This window comes from Dasypus novemcinctus, chromosome 10 (assembly GCF_030445035.2).
Source record: "Dasypus novemcinctus isolate mDasNov1 chromosome 10, mDasNov1.1.hap2, whole genome shotgun sequence".
Classification (NCBI taxonomy): domain Eukaryota; kingdom Metazoa; phylum Chordata; class Mammalia; order Cingulata; family Dasypodidae; genus Dasypus; species Dasypus novemcinctus.
The window spans coordinates 65,174,585-65,195,505 of NC_080682.1; the positions used below are offsets into that span (position 1 = coordinate 65,174,585).

The following is a 20,921-nucleotide window of genomic DNA, read 5'->3' on the forward strand; positions in this document are numbered from 1 at the left end:
CATAAAATGTCGCAGTGGTATTTACACATTTCCTAAATGGGTAAGTATATCCATCCCAATGTAACAGATATAAGAATGAATGAATCACCTGATCTTAGGCCTTGTATACCATTCCAATTATATTAAAATTAAGTTTTTTCTTCCCAGTTAAACTTTTTATTTGCCATTTTCCCTTCTATGTAGGAAAGAAAAACAAAATACATGTTCAAGGATCTGGGCTTTTAATTTTAAATTAATTTTAAATTACACTCTCATTCTGAAATCAACCATTCAAATCATCACATGGCAAAATAGAGTAAAAAAGAAATTAAAATGTAAACATTCTCAATATTAAGACTAGTGGATGTATGAGTCATCCCTAGTCCTTCTGCTTGTTCATGCTTATCACAGGTCATCTTGCTGATGGTGAGGCTTAGGTCAGCTGCCTACATACTAGAATTTTAGGAAGCCATTCTAAACACCAGTGGAAGCCTCAGCTGCATGGTATCATCACTTATAAATGGATATTTAACAAATTATATTTTATGGTAAATTTCTTGAGAAATGCCATTCAGATGATTTATTTGTCTAATGTACCAATAATATATGATAGTGAGAGTTCTTCTAACTTGTAAACTTGTTGAGCAAAACACCATTTTATGATTCTTTTTTTCAATTCAGTATTCTGAGGAATGTTATAATTTAATAAAACTTCTATAGGACTTTAAGGATTATACAGTTGAAGAAGAATTGGAGATAAGATTTTTTAAATTGCAGTTGTATCAAAATGCCTGGTAAATTGTGATCACTATTCAATAAATTTGGATATTTCTCCCATTTTTTTCCCTAGGGACTTGAATTATAATAACTTGGGAGAATTTCCTCAGGCTATTAAAGCCCTTCCTAGCCTAAAAGAGCTGTGAGTATTGCTTGGCTCTCTTTATGCCTTAATATCTTTATAACTAACTATTCAGTGTTTCAACAATAACATTTTAGAACATCTTTGACCCATTAAATATATCCAAAAAAATACACATATTAATATAATATCAAATTGGATTGTGTTTGCTGGTGTGGACCATTTTGAGCATAGAATACTGTATAGGGCAAGATACTGGTGGTATAAAAAGGGGTAATGTACTATTTCTACCTTTTAGAAGCTCCTGTTCCTAGTCTCGTTGAGGAGGCAAACCATGTAAGATAGACAGATAGCAGTTTCTAGGTAGAAAATAAGTGCTGAGTAGGATAAACAAATCATTCCTGAAAAATTTAATATTGAGGCTTGGGGTTGTTGGAAGAGGCATCACTAAAGAGGAAGATTTTGAATTAAAAACAAACAAACAAATATATAAATAAATGAAAAGGCTGAAGGAGTATTTTAGATGTGTTGGTCTTGAGCAGAAATAGAAATATCTATGAGATATCAGGAATTATATGTAGTGAGTTGGCAGCTAATAATCTAAGACATTGTTTATGAACTAAATGCAGGCAATAGTGAGAGATTTTGCAGGAGAATACTTCCTTAATCTCCACAATCTAAAGGTCTTTGATGACAGAAGCAACATTTATAATAGGGCCCCCCGCTAGATGCTTAGGGTAAGTAGTGGGTTTAAAAAGAATTAGGTCCTGAAAAAGATGAGATGGAATTAAAAACTCAGGTTCCTCATGTTTTTTAAAGTTTTCATGTGGTTGTTACCAGTTATATTTTACGTAATGCTTAACAGCAGTAGATACTTGAGTTTTAACTTACTTCACAAGGAGATACGCATTTTAAAATATTTTTCTCCTATCTTTGTAGGGGATTTCATAGTAACTCTATTTCTGTTATCCCTGATGATGCATTTGGTGGTAATCCACTCTTAAGAACTATGTAAGTATTTTTGAAGATTTCTTTTTAATGTATAATCACATAAAGCTATGTCTGTACAATGCCAAACATCTGGATGAAGAATTAAAATTCAGGCTTTAGATATATGGCCTTTGTGAAGATAGATTTAATGTTGGTTTGCTTATGAACTTACAAAAAATTCATGTTTTTTTTTTTTAATTTTTACAGACATTTGTATGATAATCCTCTGTCTTTTGTGGGCAACTCAGCATTTCACAATTTATCTGATTTGCATTCCTTGTAAGTATTATGCAAAAACAAACCTGAATATTTACACAGTTATTTTAATGAAAGAAAGGATTTAATTTTGCAGCTCCAGAAAATAAGAACTCGGGTTGCAGGGAGTGGGGGCAGTTCCAAATGCCATCTCTGAAATTTTATAATGATTCAACTTGGCCAAATTATCAAACTTTCATGCAAATGCAAGAGATGAAACTAATTTTATTTTTATTATATTACTGTTCTAATTTCAAAGTGTGTAAGAGATAAAATGAAATGCTATCCTCTGTGAAGATTTTATTTTAAACTATTTTTTCTCTTCTAAAATTTCTTAGAGTCATTCGAGGTGCAAGCATGGTACAGTGGTTCCCCAATCTGACCAGAACTGTCCATCTTGAGAGTCTGTAAGTGTGACCCTTTGAAGAGAGTCTGTAAAGATTATACTGCTGGCCTGCAGGATGCCAGTGCTTCTGGGTGGTGGCAGTGGGTTTATGTGAATGCCACCAGTCTCTCCTAGGTGATGTCATATCATGGATGGAGATAGAGATGGAGGGTTTGAGGTAGGTCAGCTCAGGTGAAGGGTAGACCCAGTATGTGGGGATGACATCTGAAAAGATCCCTGAAAATATAAGGCAGTAACTAGATGCCAAATGAGAGGGAATGTTGTAGGAATTCGGAAGTGGTAGTGATTGTTGTAGACGATCAGAGAAGGCTTCATGGAGGAGGTGGAATGTTTCAAAACTGAACATGTCAGATCTCCCAGAACTGGGACTTTTATTTAGAACACAGGATTTTTTAAAAAAATGGGACTGAATGTATACCAAAGAATGGCATACAGGTGACCAAATAAAGCCAGATTGCTTGTTTATAATGGGACAGGAGGTGGCATGGAGAAATTTAGAGAATTGTTTGAGGCAGATTTAAAAATGGCAAACCTTGAACATTTGGTTATGATAAAGTTTCCCAGTGGGTTGTATGTTTAATGGGTTATAGGCACACCCAAGACCTTGATTACCTCAGCCCAAAAGACAGCAAGGTGGGGCCTGAGGCAGCTAGGGTCTCCGGCCACAAAGAGCCTTACTACAGTGTGCCATATAAATATTACAATTTTCATGTGTGCCAAAATGTAAGGAAAAAAAGATGGAAAGGCACTGAGCTAAAGCGTTTAAAGTTAACTCCTAAAGCACTTTTAAGGTGTTTTGAATGTTTGAGCAGGTGGTATGAAGAAGGAAAGGAGAAGAAAGACTAGGGATTAGAAAAATATGAGGAAGCCATGGGGAAAAGTCCACTTGGCCAGAGAACACATACCATGAAAGTTCCACATCTTCCATCCATCACTGGAGTTGCTCCAGAACTAGCAACATAGTTTGTGAGATTCCTCACCTTCTCTGCATCCTCTTGCTACTGATTTACATGGAAGCAATTAAAAAAAATGAAGAAAGCAGGACTTGGTGATAGGCTACAAGTGGGAAGGGAGAAGAGAAAATTTCAAAATGTTGAGACAGGCTGACTGAAAAAAAAACAAACAGGATTTCAGGTCAAGATGCTAAGTTGGTTTCAAATGTTTCGAGTGTGAAAGGGTGACAGAACTTGCAGGTGATTGTGTTATAGGCTGTGGCAGTGGATTAGTGTCTCTTCTGTTGATCCATGTGGGAAATCAAGCCCCTTGTCTGGAGACTATTGACATCTCATTTCATGTGGTATTTTGCATTACTGGGAAGAAGATATTGGGAACCAGGTTTAATTCTCCTTCCCCCATGCTTACCTTTGGGAGTAATTAGATAATGGGGTGCATAGTCTAATCCATTTGCAAATATATGAACATTTTTTCAATATCGGAATAGCATTTTCTTTACTGTCTTGCCTTGAATCATTTTTCAAATGAACAATATTTTCCACAGGACCTTGACAGGTACTAAGATAAGCAGCATACCCAATAATTTGTGCCAAGAACAAAAGATGCTTAGAACTTTGTAAGTTGAATTCATCTTCCCTTCTCATACTTTTCTTTTATGTTCTTCACACATGTTGAGTTTTATTTTTAATGAGCCATTTTTGTAGGATGGTTTTAAGGTATTATCATTTCATATTTGTTTCCTACATGGAAATGAACAGCAGTTTTAGTGGTCTACAGAGTAGGTAATGTGTGTTTGAATTTGGTTTTAGTGTCATGTGTGGGTATGTATATAGTATGTGTATGTATATAGTATGTATACACACATATATTTATCATGTATCTTAGTGACTTTGAAAAAGAAAAACCAAACTAAGTTCTTCCTTGATTTTTTTCATATCCTAACTGTTTGTCCTTATTCTAGTTCCCCCAAGGGACTTTCCTTCCCACATTCTACATTCTTTCATCTTTATTACAGATTCTATATTATTTATTCTATATTATAGTTTCTCTAACCCAAGCAGAGCCCAACTCTTTCTTGGATTAGGAACCATCTAAGTGTTAAGATAAAAACTAACTTTAAACTGACCTAGAAATTAAAAGTAAATAGAAGATATAAAATGTTACAAAAACAAGTTATTAAGTGAATAAGTTTCAGTGGAGGAAGAGGGTAATAAATAAGTTACTGGTTAAGTAAGTGATTAAGTGGTATAGTGAAGTCTTAAACTTGAACATGATGATCACCCTTGAGAAAAACTGCAAGGGAGTCAATTGAGAATTAACCAGTTCCAAAAATGTTTTTTAAAAATGGGAGTTTGCATACCATGCCTTTTACAGATTTTTAAGGACAACATAGGAACTACTTATGGCATAATCAGTATTGTAAAAATAAGAGTTTAAAAAAAAAAGTACCCATTAGCTTTACCACTTTTATATATTTGTTATAAATTGTTATATATACTTTTAATATTTTTATATTCATGCTCAGCGTAATATACTCAAATTTTATAAACGATCAGACTGCTTTTCTTGTTCAGCTATCTCTTTATTACAGATCTTTTTTTTTTTTTTTAAGATTTATTTTTATTTATTTAATTCCCCTCCCCTCCCCCGGTTGTCTGTTTTCTGTGTCTTTTTGCTGCGTCTTGTTTCTTTGTCCGCTTCTGTTGTCACAGCGGCACGGGAAGTGTGGGCGGCGCCATTCCTCGGCAGGCTGCTCCCTCCTTCGCGCTGGGTGGCTCTCCTTATGGGTGCACTCCTTGTACTCCTTGTGCGTGGGGCTCCCCCATGCGGGGGACACCCCTATGTGGCAGGGCACTCCTTGCACGCATCAGCACTGCGCATGGGCCAGCTCCACGTGGGTCAAGGAGGCCCGGGGCCTGAACCACGGACCTTCCGTGTGGTAGACGGACGCCCTAACCACTGGGCCAAAGTCCGTTTCCCATCTTTATTACAGATCTTAGCACAGCTTTAATTGCTTCTGTGTATAGCTTTTGATATATTTTGATAACATAAAATTAATTTGTTAATTTCCCATTGTTTTAAGGGACTTGTCTTACAACAGTATAAAAGACCTTCCAAGTTTTAATGGTTGTCATGCTCTAGAAGAAATGTAAGTTAATCTTTGCCTTATTCTTTTTGCTCTGGTGCATTAATTCATTGAACATTTCCTTTTTTAAATAAATGGTTTTAATATTAAGAAATTGGAAATTCATCGTATCAGGTGTTCCCAAGGGTAAAATGTCACATTGAACCAGATATGTTCAAGCAACCAGCATTTATGCAGTATCTATATATCAGGCATCCTATATAGGAGATGCTATAGGGGGACAGATGAGTGTGTGGGTGGGGAGGAATGGAGTATCCAGAAATTTTTTTGCTGACAGAAACCAGACATGAATCCTGGTACACATGTGTACACCTATGTCAGACTGCTTACTCTGATGGAAGTTGGTGGGGAGGAGTGGAGGGGAAGGCATTAATTCTCTCGTTTTCCTTCTTACTTTTCTTCCTTTAACTTCCTTCTAATGGTGGTTGTCCTGGTCATATTGTCCTGGATTCTTTTTTACTCTGTCATCTTCTTTTTCTCATTCCTGAAGTTAGTTGATGAGGAATTTAGATAGTATACCAGTTAACTCTCCCAGTGTAATTGGGATGGGATACCATTTAGCCTTATCCTTTAATTTTTCAGCTGAGGAAACTTTTTTTTTTTTTAATTTAAATCATTAAATTTTATTATTTTTCTACCTGATAAATTCAGGCTACAAATCTAGGGTAATATACTTCCCATTATGTTTTAGACATGGTGATACCTTTTATTAGTTCCAAACAAATGCAGACTTTAGATAGTACTCAAAATTTTATCATTGAATACTTCAAATAGTAGCTTAGCCAGCATGGAAGTTCCAAGGGAGTTCATACCGGAGAAAATAAGCAACATGAAATGTTTTTTTAATGAAAACATGGCAGCAAGCTTAATGTAAGGGGAGCTTTTAATAAGAAATATAAGAAACACATAGGATGACATTCCCATCCTGCATCTGCCACTATCTGTTATAGCTGTCCAGTCTTTGCAAGTCCCTTAACACCATGGGGTCCATCTTTATACTGAGAACTGTTGACTGCAACTACCCCAAAAATGTATGTTTCTAAGCTTTGGTGCTCTTTGAAGGGCAGGTGGAATGTCAGAACACTAATGTTCTCAGTACAGCAACTAGCCCTGAGCTTAGCAACAGGGCTGCCTCTTTCTCTATCCTCAAGCACCAATTCCTACCTTTCTCTTATCCCCATCATTCTCAAGCAGGTGACACCAACTAAAATGATCAGATGGGAACTGACTCATCTTCCAACCTCTAAAACAGTTATGTAACCTGCATCTCACCCTTTTCTCCTTCCTCCTGTATCAACTGTGGAAGTGTACCCTCCTTCCTTCACAGCTCAGACCAGCGACCCTGCATTCTGGATCCCTCCCACATTCTCACAAATCCTTTCTCACATATACATTTTTATTATTTTACTCTTTTTAGATTTTTTCAGTATAAGTGCTCATCTCTAAACATCCCTCCTTTGATCCCATGTTTCTCTTCAGCTATCTTCATATGCAGCCAGGAGATTCTTTCATACAATTCCCTTCCTACTTTGTTCTCTCTACTCCACTGAAACTTCTGATAGTCACCACTGACCTATGTTACTGGAGCAAATAATACTTTTCAATCCTCAGAAGAAAGTTCTATCAAGATGAACAATCCATTCCTAGTGAAAGACTCTTCTGATAGCTCTCACTTCTTTAACACCCTCTTTTCAGGATCCTTTGTCAGCTGTTCTTCCTTTCTCTGCCTACCAAATATTATAGCTCTTTGTGACCTTTTCTTGAATCCTCCTTCCTTGTCATGCTAGACTCTACCTTGAGTGAAGATGGGAAGTAGAGTTGTTACACTGATTTCTCATCTTTAATAGCTACCTTTAATAGCTTTTAAGTAAAAAAAATAGGCACAAAGAAACATCTCCTTTATCAAGTACCCATGAAATAAACTAAACTTATGTACGCTTTATCAAGTGCCAGAATTAAACCATATTTCAGGTCACAAAGAGATCCTCAAAAATTTGCAAAGAGTAGAAATACTGAAGATAATATATTCTGATTATTATGTAGTACACTAGAAATTAACAATCAGGAATCAAAGGGCAATATAATAGGGAAATTTTAAAGTCACATAAATTACTTTTGTATCAAGAGGATAACAAAACTAAAAATTGCAAAATTACTAGAAAATAGCATTAATGAAAAATACTCTTAGAATCTCTGGAATACCACTAACGCAATGCTTATAAGAAAATTCAAAGCCATCAGGAATATATTAATAAGCAGAAAAGGATGCACATAAATGAAATTCAAAACTCAAGAAGTTAGGATAAGAAAAAAAATAAACATCATGAAAGCAGAAGGAAGAATTTAATAAGCTAAAAGCAGAACTTAATGTATTTGAAAAAATTTCTAATGAAAAATTCCAAAGCTGATTCTTCAAACATAAACAAAATTAAAAAGTAGATCAAACAGTTGATTGAATTTAAAAAGGAAAAAAGACAAAAACTAGAAAATATAAGGTTGAAATAATGAAAGCAGAGAAAGTTAAAATAATCAATGAGATGAATTCACTCAAGTTCATCCAAATAAATTTTTAAATGAAATGGATTTTTTTCCATGAAAATGAAATTTATTGAAACTAACTCCAGAGGAAAAATTAAATCCATTCATATTTTCTGGAAGAAATCAATAATGTTGTAAAAAAACTTATCCCTTACTCTACCCATCCTCCAAAAAGGAACAGTATCATTGAAGAATTTCACAAAGTCTTTAAAAATTTTCCCGTATTTTTAAATTGTTCCAGTACATAAAAAAAGTAACACTTCCAAATTCTCCTCACGAAAATGATCAAAACAAAAGAAGACAACAAAAGCTCAATGTAATTTATTAAATTATAATGTAAGGTTCTTCAACAAAATATTAGAAAATATAATCCACTAAAAGAGAAAATATATACATATATACCAAGTGGGGTTTATTCTATATGTACAAAGATTATTCAATATTAGAAAATCTATTAAAATAAATCAATAATATATTACTAAGTCTAAGGAGGAAAAAAATCACCTGATCACAAATTCTGAAAATTTGAAAAAATTGAAGATAAATAATTAAAAAATAAAATGGGAATGGTGTATACTTCTTTAATATGACAGCGTCATGCTTAAAAGAGAAACACAGGAAATGTTCTTACTAAATTCTTGAATGAAATAAAGACATCTGTTGTCATTGCCATTACATAATATTGTTCTGGAGGTATCCAGTCAGCACAATTAGAACGGTGACAAAAAATATAAAAATTAGAAAGGAAAGGTAAAATGCAGTCTCTTTGTAGCTGATATGATTGCATACCTGAAAAACTCAGGGGACTCAATGGGAAAATGATCATATGTTATAGAAACACTCCATAAAATGGCAGGATATAAAATCATTATATGGAAATAATCCATCTATTTCATATATAAAAACAAAACTATTAATATTTACAAATATAATAGATGAAAAGAACTCACATACTACAGCCACAGAAAGATTAAAATACCTAGAAATAAATATGAGAAGAAACGTGAAAGAGCAATTTGGGGGGGGGGGGGGGGCGGGAAGTATAAAAGATACCTGAGTGTGGTAGTCTGAATATGTTCATGTCTTAATGGCTGGAACCTGTGAATGTTCTCTTTACTTTCACCAAGATAACTAATGTTAATATGAGTGACTGTTCAAATTTAGAAAAACTTTAAGAAACGTTATTTTTCAAATAGAAAATTATTTCTTTTCTCTTTTTCCTTTCTGCTTTTCTTTTGTTAGTTCTTTGCAACGTAATCAGATCCATCAAATAAAGGAAGGCACTTTTCAAGACCTGATTTCCCTAAGGATTCTGTAAGTTTACCTATGATTATTAAAGACAACATTTTTGTCATGCTATAAATTAATAACATACCATTTTGGGCCCTATATTAACAGATTTACTTAATTGTTTATTTTATGTAAATATTACTGTGTAGACTTTACCACGTGGTACTTTATAAATAATTTACTTTTTTTTCACCTTAATTTGTGATATTGTACATTGATGAGTGAAAAAGTATAATGTGTATAATCTGAGAGATAGTTCAATTTATAATAGTGAGGTTTGTAGGTGATGGCAAACTATAGCCTATGGGCCAAATCCAGCCTGCCACCTGTTTTTGTAAATTAAAGTTTTATTGGAACACAGCCTTGCCCTTTTGTTTCAGTGTTGTCTAAGGCTGCCTTTGCCATGCAATGGCTGAATTGACTACCTGTAGCAAAGACCACATGACCCACAAAACAAAATATTTACTATCTGGCTTTCTTTTGAAAGTCAGTCAACGTGAGAAATAGAGCCAATATAAAGCAGAAGCATTCGTTTAAAAAAATTACTTATATTTGAGTACATATTTGTACCACACACAATTAAGTACTTGGGAATATAGAGATATAGAGGTGACTAAGACAAACTTTATTGTTGCCTTCGTTGACTGTTAGTGCAGAAAACAGATACACTAAATTAGTGAACTTTTTTTTAATGTAGAAAAATGTTGACAATGAAATGAAATTATGTGTATTGACTCCTGTTTTCTAGTAATTCCCATTAAGAAATAAAACATGCCCTCTACTAGAAAATATTTTACATATCTTATTGATAGATGGGTTGCTGGATCTTTCTGTGTTGCGAGAGACTTACTTTGGGTCCTAGCAGTAGTGGGGAAGGATCTGGCTCCCAGCTGCCATCACTTCTAGAGCACTGATAAGCAACAACAATGAAAAGCTGGCCTTTTCATGACTGGGAGTGGAGTTTGTCCACTTTTCCTGTTATCCAAGAGATTTGTCATGGAATGAATTTATCCAATCTTTAAATTTCCATTAAGGCCCAATTTAAGTGTGGTTGAAGATTATTTCTGTTTTACTAATTCTGTAATATCTGAATTCCTCAGGGTGTGTTTCTGAATATAGAGAGTGGCTCTGCTGTTGATAGGATTTTTATTTCCTGTTTGGGAAAAGAATGATATCTGAAGCCCCTCTGGCGTGCTCTTGTTTGCATATTGATTATCTGTCTTCTCTCAGGGCCTTATCACTAACCTTTGAGAAGGCAAATAATATGAAGGCTGTTTTTATTTTCAGCTTTATCATGAGCTGGACTTTTCCTTACCTAGTTAGTAGTACCAAAGGTTATAGCATATCATTTATATTTTTGAACTGGTACCAGAATGATAAGGTGGAGAAAATTAACTGTCTTGAAACAGATGCCAGCTAGAGTTACTGCCACACTGAACACATTCCTAAGAAATAGATTGTTGTGAAGGTGGTATTCAATAAAACCACAAAATGTTGTTGTACAAGACTGAAGATCTTTGTTATCTTATCAGGGATATTGTATGACAGCTTCAGATTCTAAAGTTTAATGGAAGTAACTAACTGACATTTTGAGTGTTTGTTTGGAAAGATTAACGTGTTATTCTAATAATTGCAGAGATCTGAGTAGAAACCTGATCCATGAAATTCACAACGGAGCTTTTGCCAAACTTGGGTCAATAACTAACCTGTAAGTAGATAATTTTGTACAGTAATAACATGAAAATGGTGACCAGCACTACAGAAACCTGTGTTTTAAAAATTGATCTCTTGGGGAATGGGTGTGGCATTACCAGTTGAGCGCCTTCCCACATGAGAGGTCCTAGGTTTGGTCCCCGATGCCTCCTAAAAACAAAAAAACACAAGCAATCAAATGAAGAAAACAACCCAGGGAAGCCGATGTGGCTCAGTGGTTGAGCACTGGCTTCCCACATATGAGGTCCGGGGTTCAGTCCCCGACCAAGTACCACCAAAGAAAAAAGAGAAAAAAAATTTTAATCTATGAAAATATTTTTCTTAGTTCTTGGTTAAATGCTAAGCTGCATTGATGTTCTAGTAATGCCTCTAAGATGGCAAAATGAAATGTTAAACCTTTCCTTTTAGCACACCTAAACTTTACTTTAAGGCTCCAATATTTCAGATGTTAATAAATCAGCAAATGTTTTTATGTGGATTGTATCTTAGAAGTTAACTTGATGTCTCATTCACATTTTAGAGATCTAAGTTTCAATGAATTAACTTCATTTCCTACTGAAGGCCTGAATGGGCTAAATCAACTGAAGCTTGTGGGTAACTTCAAGCTGAAGGATGCCTTAGCAGCAAAAGATTTTGTGAATCTCAGGTGGGTTTTTGTCTTTTTTGTTGACGTTATAGTAGACTCCAAAATTATAATGTGTCCTGGTTTGTTGCCATAGTCCCCAGATTTTCTGCAAGGCTGTAATTTAAGAGTAGTTTCTACCTCAGTCCACACAAATTCAGTAAAAAATAAAACATGACCATGTCCTGTCTCTTTTGAGAACATGAAGTGAAGCCGTTGATGTTCTCAAATGGATGATCTAGCTATTCATCAGAATTTTTTTATGCAGTGGGCTTTGGTCATTAAAAAATGGCAGAACCATGTAAGTATGAACCTAGAGAAAGTTGATACAATGCTATAATACTTCATATAGATGTTAGCGTTATTGGTAGACCTCATTAAATATAGCAGAGAGAGGGCTTGTGAATATTATTATGGGAGAAGAAAATATAAAGAATAAATATTTTTACTATGTTGATATGAAAAAAGTAAATTCATTTAATGTTATAAAGTCACAAATGACTTACATTAATTTTAAATGAAATCGCCAGCATTATATAAATAAGGAGTAAGTAATTTATGTATAAAAGGAGTCTGATAAGATTTACTTTACATTGAAGTTTTGCTATTAAATTTTAAATGTTTTGATTTGTATTCAACTTTTAATGGCATATATTAAAACTCATGGTATTATCTGATACCAAAGTGCTCTTTTACACTTAAGGAAGCTGAGTCCCAGTGAGGATGAATAACCAGCCTACAGTTATGTGTCAGTCAGGTCTTGTCTGACTTCTAGGCTGGGGCTTTCAAAGATTAAAATTCTTTTTAAAAAAACAAGAGCATGCCTTTGAAGTTGCTGTTGAGTGTAGATTCTACTATTTTTTTCAGGTCTTTATCTGTACCATATGCTTATCAGTGCTGTGCATTTTGGGGTTGTGACTCTTATGCAAATTCAAACACGGAAGATAATAGCTTCCAGGACCAAAGTGTGGCAAAGGATAAAGGCAAGTACATGAACTTTTAAACATAGAACACTGTTTAAGGCATTAATCAAATTGCTGTTGTAATCCATTTGTGAAGGATCAATATGAAATCTCTGAGAAAAATGGCATTTACAGTGTTAATGGCATCTTTAATATACTGTCAATTCTTGTACAAACTTTTATATCATATACACAAGAGAAAATTGCAGGAAAATATGGCTTTTATGAATTGCATAAAAGTTTTAATTAAACATGCTTTGTGTTATCTGTTCAGGTATAGCTGAGGCAGCAGGTGTCACAAGCAGTGCTGAGAATGAAGAACACAGTCAAATTATTATCCATTGTACACCCTCAACAGGTATGCTCACATACTTTGCTGTGGTTTCTGCCTTTAAACAAGCATTAGGCAAATATATATCCAAAACTTTTGAGGATAGATGTGACTTGTGTAATAAGGATGGGGCTAGCTGACTTCTTAAGGTACCTGGCTAAAATGTAGTCTGTGGCCAGGAGCTTAAGCAGCTCTTGCAAAATCTGAGACCCAGGCCCACTGAATCAGTATCTGTTAACAAGCTCCCAAGGTGAGGATTATGTGCATTAAAGTTTGAAATGTACTGCCTTTAAGCTCCCTCCTTTAACTCTAGGACTATATAAGTTACTGGTATATAAGAATTTTGAGTGGTATCCTCCCCCCCCCCCCCGCCAATGCAACCTTGACTGTCCTTTTCTTTCTAATTTGCTTTACTCATCTTTAGTAGTCTTGGGAAATTTACTAAACTGAAGCCACATATTTGGTTGTGATTTGTATTGCCTTATTCTGCCTAGTTTACCAGAGAATATGGAGTTAGAATTTTAGTGTAGAAGAAAAGATTATTTTAATCTGGACATTAATTTTATGACTCAGAAGCATACTTATTTTGGATTCATTAATGATTATTGCTGATTGTGAGCTCCTTGAGGGCAGGGATGGAACCTATTTATGTATTTTTTTTTTTAGTACTTAGCACTATAACTTGTATAGAGTATAAGCTTAACCAGGTAAGTGAATGTGATTACCAAGAATCATTAAGTCCATGTAATTTATTTTATTGTGTTAGTTTCTATATTAATTGTTGGAGGTTAAGGGGTGCAGATGTTGGAGATTATACATAAAGAATGGACAACCAAATGAGGTTTGTTAAAGGTGAGGCTAGACCTGAATATCAGCTCTTCCATTTCGTAAATCTTAGGGTTGGCCAGGAGGAGAGTGGGTCCGAGCTGATCTCTCTGCGGGCCTGCCTACCCCACTCAGTTGTACTAATACAGAGTACACCAGCCCGTGGTGCACCAGCCTACAGTGGGTGCTTACTAGAGAAATAGGACGTTGAGGAGGGCCTGGGTCCTTCTCTCAGGGCCTGGAAGATGAGGATACAGCAGGCTTCCCCAAACAGAGACTGGGTAGAACCTTCTTCCCAGGCTTTTGAGGCAAAGTAACTCTACCCACTGGTGAAACACATCCCAAAGAAGAGTGTCCTGTTCTCCCAAGGTCAGATGGACTCCTCTTCCTCCATTGAAGAAGGATGAGTTCAGGTAGGGAGAGAAAGGTGAAAGCTTCCTCTTAGCATTTCCCTGAGGGAGCGAGTTAAGAAAAAAACAAACCATTTGTATTATTTCAGATCAATAGAAATGGTGCTGAGCTGGCCTTTTAGGTCTGTGACTCTGTCAAAGATTAAAATGTTATATGGGGTGTATCAAATTCCATGATATTCAGAAAGATAAATCAGAACATGTCTTTTAGAAAATAGCAACGAATAGTTTTCTTGTGTTTTGTAGTCAAAATTTGGTTTTCCTTTTGTAATTTTTGAATTAAATAGTTGCTGATAACCAGGACTGAAGCTCACATTCAGGCCTATTGAATTCTTGCAGTCCTTCTTTAAGTTATATAGGGTTTTGCTGGGCATAGCATTCTATGAATAGTTAACATCACTGTGTTTTAAACCTTTCTGCACAATTGTACTGAGTTTTTCTTTTTTTTTTTTTGGTCAGGTTAACCAAATACTTTGAAATCCGTTTCTCTGCATGCATGGAAATTGGGGCTAATTATACCTGTCTTAACCTACCTCATTAGATTGCCTTTGAAAACAATAAGAAATGTCTTTATGTATATATACATGTATAGATATATATGTGTGTTTCTATATACATGTACATTACAAATGTAATTATTATAAAGTGTACTGGGACTAGGAAGGAAAAAGAAAGGGGAACTAATATCTACTGAAGCCTATGTGTCCAGCAGCCTGTTTTGGAAACTTAAATATGTAATTTTACTTAAACTGCACAACTATCGAAGAGGCATTACAGTTCAGCAATGAATGACATTTATAGGAGTTTAAGGTGTTTTCACAATGTCAGTGTAGCAAGTTATGAACCCTAAATTCACACTTTAGTTTATCTGATTCTAAGCCCTCTGTTTCTACAGTATAAAAAGAACTTTGTATGTGTGAGACCCTGTACTATATATATTAATTTAGGTATAAGAGAAAGGGAAATTTTCCTTTTAAATATCACTGTCTGGCCTTATCAAGTTTTTAGTATGAGAAACTACAGTGTTTTGTTTTATATAGCCTAGTCCTTGACTAAACAGCATAGAAGTAATGATATTTTTAAAATTTGGTTCAATTCAATTTGATAGCAGAATTATTCTAGATTTAACTATCATTACGTTCTTTATAAGGCCATATCACATGAAATATGCTGTTTTCTAAATTGTCCTTTATTCTCTCTTTTGTTCATTTTAGGTGCTTTTAAGCCCTGTGAATATTTACTAGGAAGTTGGATGATACGTCTTACCGTGTGGTTCATTTTCTTGGTTGCATTGATTTTTAACTTGCTTGTTATTTTAACAACATTTGTGTCTTATACATCACTGTCTTCCTCCAAATTGTTCATAGGCCTGATATCTGTGTCTAACTTATTTATGGGAGTCTATACTGGCATCTTAACCTTTCTGGATGCTGTATCTTGGGGCAGATTTGCTGAATTTGGTATTTGGTGGGAGACTGGGAGTGGCTGCAAAGTAGCTGGGTTTCTTGCAGTTTTCTCCTCAGAGAGTGCCATATTTTTATTAATGTTAGCAGCTATCGAAAGAAGCTTATCTGCAAACAATATAATGAAAAGTGGGAAGAGCAATCATCTCAAACAATTCCGGGTTGCTGCCCTTTTTGCTTTCCTGGGTGCTATAGTAGCAGGTTGTTTCCCTCTTTTCCATAGAGGGGAATATTCTGCATCACCTCTGTGCTTGCCATTTCCCACAGGAGAAACGCCATCTTTAGGATTTACTGTAACCTTAGTGCTTTTGAACTCACTAGCATTTTTACTAATGGCCATTATCTACACTAAACTTTATTGCAACTTGGAAAAAGAAGACCTCTCAGAGAACTCACAGTCTAGTATGATTAAGCATGTTGCTTGGCTAATCTTTACCAACTGCATCTTTTTCTGCCCAGTTGCATTTTTCTCATTTGCACCATTGATCACTGCAATCTCTATCAGCCCTGAAATAATGAAGTCTGTTACTCTGATATTTTTCCCATTGCCTGCTTGCCTGAATCCAGTCCTGTATGTTTTCTTCAACCCAAAGTTTAAAGAAGACTGGAAGTTACTGAAGCAACGTATTACCAAGAACAGTGGATCAGTTTCAGTTTCCATCAGTAGCCAAGGTGGTTGTGTGGAACAGGATTTCTACTATGACTGTGGCATGTACTCACATCTGCAGGGTAACCTCACTGTGTGTGACTGCTGTGAATCATTTCTTTTGACAAAGCCGGTGTCATGCAAACACTTAATAAAATCACACAGCTGTCCTGCATTGGCAGTGGCTTCGTGCCAAAGACCAGATGGCTATTGGTCTGACTGTGGCACACAGTCTGCCCACTCTGATTACGCAGATGAAGAAGATTCCTTTGTCTCAGACAGTTCTGACCAGGTGCAGGCCTGTGGACGAGCTTGCTTCTATCAGAGTCGAGGATTCCCTTTGGTGCGCTATGCTTACAATCTTCCAAGAGTTAAAGACTGAATTAATGTGTTTGTAATTGTTTCCCCCACCAACCAAAATCACAGTGTTTATAAGAATGAAGCCTATTCTGATCTTTCATCTGGAAAGCACTTCTCTAATCACTGCCTGGTGTCACTTAGAAGTAGAGCAAGGTGGTAGTATATTTTTCAAACCATACACTTTCAAAGAACAGGTGCCTAAATTATAAATTTGTGAAAAATGCAGTGTCCGAGCAATGTGTGGTTTGTTTGAAACAAATCTGTCACTTGAAAAGGGCATTTTAGGTATAGTGGCAATAGAACATTAGATATCTCTGATTCGTAAGAAGCAAATTTATACTTATTTCTGAATTAAGCACAAGATAAAGAACAGTTATTAATCTTTTGAAAATATTTTAAAATGGGATTTTATATAACTGAAGAAAAAGCCTTGCTAATTTTACCTAATAGTTCATCATTAATCTCAGGACAACTTGCTGCAGGGCAAAAGAAGGGGATTGTCTCCCAGGTAGAACTGTGAGAGTATGTACAAGCATTACTTTATTGTGTTTTCTATTTCCATTTTGATGTAATACAATCATGAATTTTGTTTAAGTGATTTATAAACCTAAAGCCCGAAGATGTTTTTAAAACAATATTAACAGCTGTTAGATAAAAAGAAAATAGCTGAATATTTGTTTTCAGTAATTACACATTGCTTTGGTGCAATCACAGTCATTTTTTCCTCAGTGTTTATGATCACACTTCTAAGAGAAAGTAAAGGGCTAATTGCTGTGTACATTTAGTATATTTGGCTTAACTAATAACTAATATGGAAGTTTTGATAGGATCTGAGGGATTTGATGACTTTGTGTAATATTCTAATTAATAAACACTTCCGGATATCAGTGGCTCTACCAGTACTTTCCAAGTTTATTGATATGATATCTGTTTATAGTTTAAATGCTACAAGAAGTAGACTGTAATAAATAATTCCATTTAATTAGGAGGACTGGGAGTAATTATGATGTAAAGCACTTACATTTATTTCTTAATGAGTTAACATGGAAGCTTCCATACATTTCCCCCTTACTATGATTTACAAGAGTCCGTTCAACAGCTCATATGCCGAGTTCTGGTGAGACAAGACGTAAATGTCATTAAGGAAAAACAAATGGGAATAAAACTTAGACCTATGTTTTTAAAAATTAAAATATTACTTGATTCTTATTTATGGGCTTTGACATGTCACTGTATGGAGTTTTAAAGTTATAAGTGTTCAATATGTTGTTTTGAACAATATGCTAAATCAATAGTGAGCCCACTGCCAAATTATTTGTTCTGAATACAATTAAAAAAAGTTAAGCTAGATTGCAGTTTAATAATTAAACTGTATATACTGTGCATATAATAAATTTTTATCTTATGTAAATTATTTTTAGAATACAAGTTGGGAAATGTGGCTTCTGTTCATTTTGTTTAATTAAAGCTACCTCCTAAACTATAGTGGCTGCCAGTAGCAGAATGTTAAATTGTGGTTTATATACTTTTTTGCATTGTAAATAGTTTTGGTTGTACATTGTCAGTGTAATAAAAACAGAATCTTTGTATATCAAAATCATGTAGTTTGTACAAAATATGGGAGGGATTTATTTACAGTGTGTTGTAATTTTGTAAGGCCAACTATTATCATGTTTGTATATTTACACATTGGTAAATATTAAATCATAACTTGGTAAATATCCTAGTTAAAAAGTTTTTTTTTTCAGTTCAATTTACTGAAATATTTTCATTTCATTCATTTATAAAGTAGAATAGCAAGTATTTAACATATTTGTAATCTGTGCTATATGTGTAGAATGAAATGCAATATTGTGCTTAGTGTTTAGAATTATTGAAGTTTTCAGAAAGCAATCTATTTGCCTTAGTTCATAGCTAGGTATATTAATCAATTTTCATAGTGTTAAGAGTAAGCAAATTAAAGTAAAATTATGGTTTTAAGTGAGACATATGAGAAGATATGTTGGAAGTAAGCATTAAAAAATACCATTTTGGGAGAGCGAGGAAGCTCAGCGATTGCACACTTGCTTCATATGTAGTAAGTCCCGGATTCAATCCCTGTACTGCCTAAAAAAATATATTTTTGGTATTTTTCTATAAATACTTAAGAAAACTTTGCTGAAATGTAGAAGTAACTTTTTATCCTCACTTGAGTCTGAACCATTCCCATGACAAATTGTGACATTTAAAAGAATACCATCAACTAGATCTTTATTTAAAAGCAAATGATTAAAAAAGCTGCATGATATCAAATGTAGTCAATTGCCCAGATGCTCAGAAATTCCTCTACATTCATGATCCTCAAGCACTCATTTTACAGACAAGGAAACGGAGGTTTTAACAAAATCTAAGTGAATATTTGAGTCACACAGCAAATTAGAACCTAAACCAGAACCCAAGTCTACGTAATTCTAGACATAGTTTTGTTGTAGTTAACTTCAGTATGTTTGAAATTTCTAAGGCAAATAGTAGAATAATAGAATTATGTAGTCTACCCATCACCCAACTTTGACACCTATCAACAGCAAATGGTCAGTTTTCTTTCAACTTTATCCCACTCACTAACCCCCTCCAATCTCCTCTGCCCTTTTGAAACAAATCTAAGACATCATATTGTTCCCTTTGTAAATACTTCAATATGTCTGGAGATAATTTTTTTTAAGTTACATAATATATTGCCAAAGGGAATGGCATTATTTTGTAACACAGGTCACCGATAAGGTTTTTTTAAAATAAACTCACTCTTTTTAATTGTACAAGATTACAGAACTGGCAAGAAATTTCAGTGATCTCAAATATACCAAGAAAATGAATAGTAAGAGATATAACTAAGTCAATACCCTAAAACTTGAGGAAGAGGCCCTCTTTCGCGCATTCATTTATATATATGTATATATAATTCTATATATATATAATTCTATCAAGCTTGATTATGGTTTCTCAGCCCCAGTAATGAAGACACTGTAAGAAAGGGGACCCCAGGACTCCAACACCAGCGCCATGCAGTTCTTTGCTTCAGGGCCTTTGGGGCTCCAGTGTTGGCTACAGCATAATGCAGTAGCTGACCATAACGATGACACTGAGGTATCAAGGAAACGCCATACTTTGTTTAGTAAAACGTTTTATTGAGGCAGAGAAGTATATGACATTTTAGATTCCCATACCAAGAGGTTAAAGTGGAAATGTTGTGGGGTTTTAAGTGTCCTAATTCAGTAACTGTCAGGGCCTATACTAGAAACGTTGAGGATTAATAGATAATGCCTGTAAGATAGAGTATTTTCCTCTTTTAGAGAGGACTAAATTAAGAGTTGGGAAGGTTAAATAGCTTGTTTAAAGACATCTAGCAAGTCAAATCTATTGATTCAAATCCAGGTCTCCTTTATGCTAAAACCTATGTTATTCCCACTGTACTTAATGTCATCTTATGTCTAGTGGGAAATAGATTCTCAAGCTTGCCGCCTTTATGAAGCCAATAGGGACACAGGGCCCTTTGATGCTGTTGTATTGATTCTGGAGATGTTCTGATAAAAGTTTTTAACTAGAGAAATGCCAGTATTGAATAATTGGGGTAGAGTATGAAAACTCCATTAAGCTAGTTTTTATTCTTTTATTGGGTTTATTACTCAGTTCAGTTCCTCCAGCTTTCTCCCATTTTCATTTTGTTCTTATTGAAATTTTAAACAAAATTAATTTTCCATTTAAATAGTTTTGACCATGTCATATTTCATTAATCAGAGCTTCTGCCTTCTGAATTGTCCTTGGTTACTATTATTGATATCATATCTAATTCTCCTGTGTCAAATTTTGCAGATCTAAATTTTGTCAAAGGTTTTGCTATCACTCTTCAGTCAATAACAAATTTTCTGTGCGCTGTTTTGGCCATTGTTTGTTTTCACTTTGTGATATTTCTATCAGTAATATGCATTATAAACCAGAAAAAAAAATCATGTATGCAGTTTTCTCAGTAGTTGCATGAATAAAGTGTCCAGCTTTATTGCCTGTCATTTCTTCAATGCTGCCCTCACCCCCATTACCAACTGGTAAGAGGAGTGCTCCTTCTGAAGTCCCAGAAATTTTTCTTTCCTCCTAATACGCAAATCACAGCACATTTTAAGTCATCACCACGGAACAAT

At 34.8% G+C, this 20,921-nt stretch overlaps 1 protein-coding gene across 1 annotated transcript in view; it reads left to right on the top strand.

The window, feature by feature from the left end:
• LGR4 (leucine rich repeat containing G protein-coupled receptor 4) overlaps positions 1-20,782 on the top strand; it is a 120,279-nt gene extending 99,497 nt beyond the window's left edge. The window contains exons 7-18 of the mRNA XM_004454270.4: positions 830-898; positions 1,778-1,849; positions 2,036-2,107; positions 2,422-2,490; positions 3,988-4,059; positions 5,527-5,592; positions 9,370-9,441; positions 11,054-11,125; positions 11,651-11,776; positions 12,620-12,735; positions 12,989-13,072; positions 15,495-20,782. Of these exons, the coding sequence (XP_004454327.1) occupies positions 830-898; positions 1,778-1,849; positions 2,036-2,107; positions 2,422-2,490; positions 3,988-4,059; positions 5,527-5,592; positions 9,370-9,441; positions 11,054-11,125; positions 11,651-11,776; positions 12,620-12,735; positions 12,989-13,072; positions 15,495-16,771 (2,167 nt within the window). The 3' untranslated portion in view covers positions 16,772-20,782. The remainder of the gene's footprint in view (positions 1-829; positions 899-1,777; positions 1,850-2,035; positions 2,108-2,421; positions 2,491-3,987; positions 4,060-5,526; positions 5,593-9,369; positions 9,442-11,053; positions 11,126-11,650; positions 11,777-12,619; positions 12,736-12,988; positions 13,073-15,494) is intronic.
• The last annotated feature ends 139 nt before the right edge of the window (positions 20,783-20,921 follow it).